This window comes from Myotis brandtii, unplaced genomic scaffold (genome assembly GCF_000412655.1).
Source record: "Myotis brandtii unplaced genomic scaffold, ASM41265v1 scaffold157, whole genome shotgun sequence".
Classification (NCBI taxonomy): Eukaryota; Metazoa; Chordata; class Mammalia; order Chiroptera; family Vespertilionidae; genus Myotis; species Myotis brandtii.
The window spans coordinates 4,639,462-4,649,685 of NW_005355708.1; the positions used below are offsets into that span (position 1 = coordinate 4,639,462).

The 10,224-nt window shown below is 42.8% G+C and overlaps 1 protein-coding gene across 1 annotated transcript in view; it reads right to left on the bottom strand.

Annotated features, from left to right (window-relative positions):
* The window catches only part of CASC3 (cancer susceptibility candidate 3), a 16,246-nt gene that overhangs the window by 5,645 nt on the left and 377 nt on the right, over window positions 1-10,224 (bottom strand). Inside the window, exons 2-7 of the mRNA XM_014536217.1 lie at window positions 9,875-9,925; window positions 9,533-9,570; window positions 2,162-2,320; window positions 1,937-2,076; window positions 1,248-1,424; window positions 420-1,108 (exon numbers count right to left, since the gene is read on the bottom strand). Coding sequence (XP_014391703.1) covers window positions 420-1,108; window positions 1,248-1,424; window positions 1,937-2,076; window positions 2,162-2,320; window positions 9,533-9,570; window positions 9,875-9,925 — 1,254 coding nt within the window. The remainder of the gene's footprint in view (window positions 1-419; window positions 1,109-1,247; window positions 1,425-1,936; window positions 2,077-2,161; window positions 2,321-9,532; window positions 9,571-9,874; window positions 9,926-10,224) is intronic.

Consider the following 10,224-nt stretch of genomic DNA (forward strand, 5'->3'; position numbering starts at 1 on the left):
GAGAGGGGGAGAGGGGGAGAGAGGCATCAATGTGAGAGAAACATCAATTGATTGCCTCCCGTATGCACCCTGACAGGGGATGGAACCTGCAACCTTGGTATGTACCCTGACTGGGAATCGAACCCACCACCTTTAGGTGTATGGGACAACACTCCAACCTACTGAGCCTCACCAGCCAGGGCCAGGAACTCATTATTGGTTAATAGCAGGCAAGGTAGTAGGATAGTCTTAGATAACAGATAAAACTGCTATGAGGTCCTTGGATGAATATATCTAGGAATCCATCTGTTTTTTTGCGGTTAATGAAAACACGGATATTCATCAGACACCACATCCCTGAGATTAAGTCCCATGTCCTAAACCCAGTGTTGCAAAGGTGGGCGGGGGGTATATCTAGTTACTAACTCTAAGGTACCTACCCCGAAGTTCGCGTGGTTGCAGAAATGGAGGTTGCCCTGGATTCCAATTCTGTTCTGTTATATTCAGTTGTGCCACGTCTTGCTCAAGTCCATTTGTAGTAGAATCCACTGGAGCCTCCCAGTTCCCAGTCTTAGCAGGTGAAGGAGTAGTTTCTGGAACTTGAGGTGTGGGGGTCAGCCCTTCAGGTAGAGGGGGCATCTCCTCTGAAATCTTGACCGCATCTCCAGCTTTGATCCTGGTTCTTCTTACACGGGAATAGGATTTCTTCTCAATAGGTCTGTCAGGGGGCGGTGGTGCAGTGTCAGGAGCAGGAGCAGGAGCTGGTATCTCTGAGGCCACCTCTTCCTTCTCAGGACTGCCAAGCACTTGAGCATCTGCTTCTGGAGACAGATCCCGCACAGGAGTCTGCTCCGGGCGCCGTGACCGGTAACTATTCTCATGTTTAACAGTCTCACCAGACCGGCCACCATGCTGTCCACCAGTCTCCATAGGCCTAAATCCAGCACGACCTTCCTTGAAGCTCCCAGAGCGAGAGTAGTTCCTGGGAGCAGACATGCGACCTGTACCTGCAGCTTTCCTATTGATAAATGTCCTTGGTGGTAGGGTCCCCCCAGGACCCTGGTGGCGATGAGACTTGTTTGGTCGCTCACCAATCCAATTTGGATCTCTTTGTGGAGGACTCCCAAACCTGAATAAATGGAATAAAAAAGTCTTAAACTGAAGGTGAGGAAGATGTCCTCACCCATTCAATTATTTGCTGGAATGGTATTTAAAAAGGCAGAGTTCTTTCTGCAATATCAATAGTCTAGGCTCCAAAATTTCCTCACCTGGGTTTCCGGATTCTTCGGGGTTTGATGTCATCAGGATTGTGAGCTGAACGGATGTCATATCCATAAAGAGCAATGAGCTCCTGTCGTGACTTTGGGGCCTGCTCATCTTCCCGGAACTTGTCATGCTCCCAGCGACCCTCATCCTTCCACAGCTTTCGCTGACGCCCCTTGGGCCTGGATAAAACCAGGAAAAAGTGTCTTAGGTTGGCAGAATCTGTCAAGTAAAGATGTTCATGAAACAAACAGGGTTGGGCATGGAATCAGAAGAAACTTCATGTAGTCTTTCCATCTTTCCAGAAGTAAAACGGGCCTCCCAAAAGCAAGAGTGAATCAGTACCTCAGGGCCTGCTGGGCTCAAATGCAACAGGAACAGAAATAAAGATTTCACTTCAAACTACTCAGCACCTTGGGAACACCTCTCTACTATAAGGCAGTCTACGCAAGCACTTAATATCCCAGAGGCCTTGAGCCTCAGATTAAGGAAGGCAAGTGGAAGGGTAGGTGTGGATCCTAGCTACTGCACCAAGAGTTACCAAATATTCTAAGCGTCACTTTCCTCATTTGTACAAGAGGTAAATACTTACTTTAAAAATGTTATGAATGTAGGTAAAGTACTCCAGCAAAGTGCCTAGCATACAATAAACACTAAATCCATACTAAAAACAGTAGCAGCAAGTGGCTGTTACCTGACTTCTTCCTCCTGAGTTTGCCCTCGAAGATCATGCTCAAAGAAGAGCCCTTTCCGGGGTATGTATGCAGGGTTCTTCCGATCTTCATCGTCATCCAAGTGCTTGGGAACTTTGTTCTCCACAGGCTCTGTGCTCTCCTGGAGGACAAAGGGCTCCTTACTCCCTCTGAAGTTGAAAGCCCCTCTTCCAGCCCCAAAATGGAGGCCTTCGGTGGGTACTGACCTGTCCATCCCCACTTTGCCTCTCCCCCGTCACAGTGCCTTTGGAGTCAGGCTTTTCTTCTCCCTTCTCTTCTTTTGCTGAAGAATTAGCAGCATCATTGGCTTCTGATTTCAACTCCACTTTGGAGTTTTCCTCCTCACTGTACTCCCCTTCTTCACCCTGAAAAAAGTTTCCCTGTCAGCCTTGGAGAAAGATCTCAAAGGTGTTTAAAATAAAAATTGTTTTTTTTAAAATCCTCATCGGAGGATATGTTTTTCATTGATTCCAGAAAGGAAGGGGGGGGGGCCGACAACATTGATGTGAAAAACATCAATTGGTTGCCTCCTTACACGCTCCAACTGACCAGTGACCAAACCCCGCAACCTAGGTATGTGTCCTAACTGGAATCCAACCCACAACCTTTTTTGGTGTATGGGACAACACTCCAACCAGGGCTGAAAGGTGCACCCAGCCAGGGCTGAAAGGTGCATTTTATTTTTTAAATATATTTTGATTTTTTACAGAGAGGAAGGGAGAGAGAGAGAAACATCGATCAGCCACCTCCTGCACATCCCCTACTGAAGATGTGCCTGCAGCCAAGGTACATGCCCTTGACTGGAATCGAACCTGGGACCCTTCAGTCCGAAGGCCAACGCTCTATCCACTGAGCCAAACTGGCCAGGGCTGAAAGGTGCATTTTAAAGTTTTCCATTCTTTGGGAAAACATTTTCTAACAAACTTAAAAATTAAAAGCAGCCCTAGCCAGTTTGGCTCAGTGGATAGAGCGTCGGCCTGAGGACTGAAGGGTCCCGGGTTCGATTCCAGTCAAGGGCACATGCCTGGGTTGCAGGCTGGGTCCCCAGTAGAGGGCGTGCAGGAGGCAGCCAATCAATGATTCCCTCTCATCACTGATGTTTCTCTCCCTCTCCCTTCCTCTCTGAAATCAATAAAAATATATTTTAAAAAACTAAAACAAAAAAATCAATATTTTTACTAAAGTTTCTAGAGAATAAGGGCACTGTAAAAATAAAAAGAAAGATATGCAATCAACTTGTAACAGTAGCAGCCTCTGGGAAGGAACCCAGGGAATATAGATAGGAGGCAGTAAAGTGCCTAGCATACAAAGGGAGCTTAATCTGTATTGATAATTTCCTTCTCCATGAATTGTCTCTTAAACATGCAGTGCCTAATAACTATACTGTTAACTCAAGTTGTGAATTCTCTCAGCTCAAAATGGCTTAGAACAGAGATTCCCAACCTTTTAGATTATGTGAACACCCTTTCAAGATCTAAATTTTTCATAGATCTTATGAGACAGCAGCTCAGTGCAGTATCCACTAAGACATAAAATGACAACTATTATATATTCAATAATGCTTTAAATTTAGCTGAGCTAATGGATTTGCAAACTCTCTGTAATAACTCCAGGATTTCCCCAGGCACTATTATTCTTAACTTGAAAATAGTGGCTTTGCCCTGGCCGGTGTGGCTCAGTTGGTTGGGTGTCATCCTGCAAACCAAAAGGTTGTTGGGTTAACATGTCAGGGTACTAATACACTGCGCTGCCACCTGGTAAAAATGTGTGTATAACTACTCTTATTCTCCTACTGGGTCTGACCCGTGACCTGAACCAGACCCTTTTGTAACTAGACGCAGGCTGGCCTCAGGAATCTGATCAGAGACTCACTGTGAGATTCCTGATGAGGCAAGATGCTCTAAGTTCTTGCCCTTTCTTCAGAGAGAACCGAATCAGCCTGATTGGTCCAGACAAGCCAATTAATTCCTCTTCCCCATTCTTCTGTTTAGCATCTGGGCATTTTGGCCTCTAAGTGTCTGGGATTAGATTCTCAGAAAGGTGATACTGGTATGAAACCCACAGAACTGAGGAAGACTGCTTAATCCTACCCACACTAAGCCTTTTCCCATAGCTTTTTAAAAACCAAATACCCTTGATTCTTCCCATTTTCCCTCAATCATAAGAAGTTTTCCCTCCTCTTGAGATGGGAATAGGTGTGTGGTAATCATTCAGTTCTTTCCTTGATCCTATGTTCTGTGCAGGTTCTGAAGCAGAAATTGCAAGAATCTTGCTTGGTGTTTTATGGGACCTTAATTAATCATACTCACACTCTCACATACACACAGACTGAATTCAAACATCTTAAAATAGTATCATGATTAATAAGGGAACTTTGTTTTATGCTCCACCTCCTCTAGTCTGTGGTAGAATGTCAAATGAGGCAACATTTTTATTCCAAATGAGAAACTAATTTTGTTTCCAGGGTAGGGCAGAAAGATACAATGGCATAGTGCTGAGGAGACTCCAAATAAGTCAAAGTCTGATCTAACTGAAGCCAAAGTGCTACCCTAGGGTCATGCTGTTTTGACTCAGAGCTAACATCAAAACCCTTTTCCAGAGACAAACTCCCCTACTGCTGATTCCACTTTATTGAGCATTCTTCCAAACTCTAATGCCTAACTCCCCTCTAAATCAATTGCTTCCCTAGCAGAATTCTCACTGCAGTGGTTTTAGCTCATTCTCCACTCCACATATTTCAGAGTAAGGGGTGGAGTTCTTCCTTGTTTTCAATGTCTCTTCCAGATCCAACTCCTCCAGCCTATTTTAAACTCCTGCTCCTCTGGGGGGCGCCTATCACCTGCCTATACCTCTATGCCTCTGCCTAGGCCTGCCCTGTCATTAACTTTAATACTTTAGCAATGAGTTCACAGTCTTCACCTCCACTTCAGGCAACCATGTCCATGGCCACACTCCAGACCAGTCTTACCTGTGTGGGCGAAACAAGGGGTTCAATGGAAAGTACCCTCGCCCTAGCTGGTTTGGCTCAGTGGATAGAGCGCTGGCCTACGTACTGAAGGTTCCCAGGTTTCATTCCAGTCAGAGCACATACAAGATTTAATCAATGAATGCATAAATAAGTGAAACAACAAACCAATGTTTCTCTCTCTCTCTCTCAAATAATAAATAAAAATTAAAGAAACAAACATGGGGTTAATCTTCAGGACTTTGGGTTTGGCATGGATTCAGCAAAGGCTTCTTAGGTATGACACCAACAGCACAAGCAACAAAAGAAAAACATGCTGAACGTCAAAACCCGGGTCTGTGTGTTCAGTGGTTAGAGCATTGACCTGCAAAATGAAGGGTCACGGGTTTGATTCCAGATCAAGGGCATGTACCTGGGTTAAAGGTTCAATCCCTAGCCCAGCCAGGGCGTGTGCAGGGGTTAACCAATCAATGTGTTTCTCTCACATCGATGTTTCTCTCTTTCTCTCTCCCTCCCTCCCTCCCTTTCACTCTCTCCAAAACCAATAAAAACAAATTTTAAAAAAAAGACAAAGTATCTGAATAGCCCTTTCGCCAAGAAAGTATGCAAATTGGCTGATATGCACAAGAAAAAATGCTCAACATCATAGGTCATCAGGAAAATGCAAACTGAAATGAGATACCATTTCACACCTACTAAGATGGCTGGAATAAAAAAATCAAGACAATAACAAGTGCTGTCTAGTATGTGGAGAAATTGGAATTCCCATACATTGCTTTTGGGAATGTAAACAGCTGCTTTGGAAAACAGTTCGGCTGTTCCTAAAACAATTAAACAGAGTTACCAAATGACTCAGCAATTCCAATCATAGGTACATTCCCAAGAGAAATGAAAACATATTTCTGCACAAAAACTTGTATGCTTATGTTTATAGCAGCATTACTCATAATAAGAAAAAATTAGAAACAACCCAAATATCTATCAATGGATGAATGGGTAAACAAAATGTGACATATTCATACAACAAAGTATTATTCAACCAGAAAACACAATGAAGTTACTAATACATGCTACAATTTCAAAACAAGCTAAGTGTAAGAAGCCAGTCACACCAGTCTACATGTTATATGATTCCATGCATATGAAAGACCAGAATAGGGAAATCTCTAGACACAGAAAGTAGACTTGCAGTTACTTAGGGGTAGGAGGGATGCAGATGGAGGAACTAGGGGCAGGGGTGATAACTCAATGACAGGTTTTTTCTGAGGTGATAAAAATGTTCTGAAACTGTAGTAATGGCCACATATATATATGTGAATACATTAAAAAACATAGAATTAGTGTGGCTCAGTGGTTGAGTGTCAACCCATGAAGCAAGAGGTCACGGTTTGATTCCTAGTCAGGGTACATGTCTGGGTTATAGGCTTGATCCCCAGTAGGGGGTGTGCAGGAGGCAGCTGATTAATGATTCTCTCTCATTATTGATGTTTCTATCTCTTTCTCCCTCTCCCTTCCTCTCTCTGAAATAAAAACATACTAGAAAAAAAAAAAAAAACATAACAAGGATTCCCATTCATGTATTTAAAGAAAACACACCATAGAATTGTACATTTTAAATGGATAAATTACATGGCATGTCAATAAAGGGTTTTGTGTGTGTGTTTTTTTAAACCCTATTATTTCTATTCTTACCTGGTTTTTCCCTTACCCTCTCACCTACAACTTGAGATATCCACTTCCTTGACCTTCCCACTTTCACCCTATCATTCAGTCCTTTCCTCTCTCTAGATTCGATGGCCCATTCACTTCAATCACTACTAATAACACTCTCAATTCCCTTGCCATTCCCACGTGCTCAGGATTGGACCAACTCATATGTCTCCTTTCTCTAGGCCAGCGGTTCTCAACCTGTGGGTCGCGACCCCTTTGGGGGTCGAACGACCCTTTCACAGGGGTCGCCTAAGACCATCGGAAAACACATATATAATTACATATTGTTTTTGTGATTAATCACTATGCTTTAATTATGTTCAATTTGTAACAATGAAATTGGGGGTCACCACAACATGAGGAACTGTATTAAAGGGTCGCGGCATTAGGAAGGTTGAGAACCACTGCTCTAGGCCTACAGACAGACTACTGACCATCACTGAAAGGAGTTCAAAAAACACATCACGCATCAATGTCACCTTCAATCTCAGCTACCAAAACCTCTTTTAGTCTCACAAGTCTCTCTTTTTTTAAAATTTAATATATTTTTATTGATTTCAGAGAGGAAGGAAGAGGGAGAGATAGATAAATAAAAACATCAATGATGAGAAAGAATCATTGATCGGCTGCTTCCTGCACACCCAACACTGGGGATGGAGCCCACAACCCAGGCATGTGCCCTGACCGGGAATCAAACTGTGACCTCCTGGTTCATAAGTTGATGCTCAACCACTGAGCCACATCAGCCGGGCTAGTCTCACAACTCTTACTTCTACTCTCCACCAACCTCTTTCCTCATGTCTTTCCTTCTATTTCTCAGAGAAAACAAAACAAAGAAGGGAACACCAGCTTCTTCCCACACACCTTCCTTCCCACCTCTCCATAACTACAATTACAGATGTTTCCCTCGTCACGTCCCTATTTCCTCATGTACTCAGTCAAGAACCACCAGTACATTTATTACCTACTCCCTCCTTTCCTTCCCTTTTACTCATTCCTTCCATCTTTAACCATACTTGAGTCTCCAACCTTAAAAAATAACCAACAAACCCTCTCTTAACCTCACAGGCTTCTTTCCAGCTACCACCTCTCTCTAGCCTCTCCTTCAGAGTCAGGTTTCTTTAAAAAAATTCCTTGAAGGATTCTGAAAAAATGGCAGTAGCATAGTTTTTGATCTCTTCAAATCTCCACATGAAATGAGAACTTCTAGACAGCAAAATCAAAACCCTTCTAATAACACCAAAAAAACAACAACTAGGTTACAAGGTATCCTAAAATAAATGCACATAACAAAGTACACACACACAAAAAGAACAAAGCACCAACAGCCACAAGACCTGCATCAAACTGGTTGTCAGTGCAGAGAAAGCAGAGAGAAGTAAGTGGATCTGAGAATAGGAGAACCTTGAAATAATCAACAAGTATTCAATGGAAAGCAAAACTGAGAACAGTTGAAACTAGGAGGAATTTTACTGTCTCCGGTAGCATATAAGCATAAAGATTCTACGATAAGGAGGTCTAAATGGGGCTAGAGCAGTCCAACCCCTCTGAAATCTTGAAATTGACCTGGCTACCAGGGTTCCTTGCTCAGATAGGGTCCCACACTGAAGAGAAATGGTTGAGAGGAGAATCATATTGAGCAGAAAAGGGATAAAAGAAATGAAGGAAAGAGAAGCTCCAAAACAAGTTAGCAGAAATAAAACAAGTTAGCAGGAATAAAAGCAGAAAATCTCAAAAAGCAAGCCACTATATATTTTTTTAACACTACAGGAAACAACAAAAAGGGAGCTCTGTGAAGTTAGAAAAAGCTATTCTGAGCCACATCTAAGAAACCAGAAAAACTAATTTTTCATAAAAATCAACAGAAAAATATAATGGTTAAATCTCATATGTAATTATTATGAGAAACAAAGTAGAATAGCATTCCTACAGACAATAAAAGCATGCCAGAAAGACATGCACATTTATCAAAATTATAATTTCTACTTCAAAATGAGCCCTCAGTGGTTAGGGCAGTGGTTCTCAACCTTCCTAATGCTGCGACCCTTTAATACAGTTCCTCATGTTGTGGTGACCCCCAACTATAAAATTATTTTTGTTGCTACTTCATAACTGTAATTTTGCTACTGTAAACAACATGTAATTATATATGTGTTTTCCGATGGTCTTAGGCGACCCCTGTGAAAGGGTCGTTCGACCCCCAAAGGGGTCTCAACCCACAGGTTGAGAACCACTGGTCACAGTGTCAGCCTGCAGACTGAAGGATCCCAGATTCTATTCTGGTCAAGGGCCCGTACCTTGGTCACAGGCTCAATCCCCAGCCCCAGTCGGGGGTGTGTGCAGGGGGCAACCAATCAATGTGTGTCTCTCCATAAATCTAGGAGCTTTTTTCATAGCAACATAATTTTTAAGTTGATAATTTTGTATGGCCTGAAAATGATGTTATAAATATCAAAATGACCCTTGTCAGAAAAAAGGTTCCCACTCCTGCTCTAAATGAACAAGATCTTTTGGGCCCTGGTCAGGCAATTCAGTTGGTTAGAGCATCACCCCAATACACCAAGGTTACAGGTTCGATCCCCAGTGAGGGCACATACAAGAATCAATGAATGAATGAATGAATAATCGAAACAGCAAATCAGTGTTTCTCTATCATCAATAAATAAATAAAATTAAAAATGTTAAAAAGACCTTTTGCATCAGTTTTTCCAAAGCGTAAGTGAAGAATGCAAAAGAAGAGTTAACAAGTAGGTCACGATACTTTTGAACCACAGACATATATATATATATATATATATATACACACACATATATACACATATATACATATACATACACACACACACGTTTTTAAAATACATTTAAACATATACACCAAAGGAAAAAAACCTATCACACTCACTTCTGAGTCTTCTGCACTTTCATAATCCGAGAGAACAGCTGAAAAGAAAACCGAAATATGTCAAGAAAAAAAATAACAATTATAATTACATTTCCTGACTGCTAAATATAATTTAAATCTGATATCAACCTATGAGGTAGGTAAAATTATAGTTCCCATTTACAGATGGCAAACAGGCTCAAAGAGTGGCCATACTGCTAAAACGTTATGCTCTTTAGGATTATGCTGCCAAGAGCCACTCTGTACCGCTCTCCCCCAAATCCCTAACATCCCGAGATGCCAAATGCTGGAAATAGGTGACCTGAGTTTTGGGGCAAAAAATACCACCATGATGCTACTCACCATCGCCCTCGATGCCATCTTCACTCTCCTGCAAGAAAGAAGTCATGGGTTAGGTCTGTGATTTCCAGAGGGCGGAGAGCTGAAGACTCAACACAAACTGGTTAAAAGGGAGATGAGGACTGGCACATCTTTAACAAGGAGCAGCGCTGAGGGAGGTCCGGTCTCTTCGCCTCAAGCCCCGTCTCTGAACACACAGTCGCTGTCCATCCGCAGCGGCTCTGCACTCCTCCCAGAAACCCCCACCCGCTCCTCTTCCCTGGGGGCTCCGCGTGCAAACCGCCCTGGGACGGCCGGCCTCCACTCCAACGCAAGGTGCCTCAGCATCGACCACCGACTCTCAGCCTCCCATC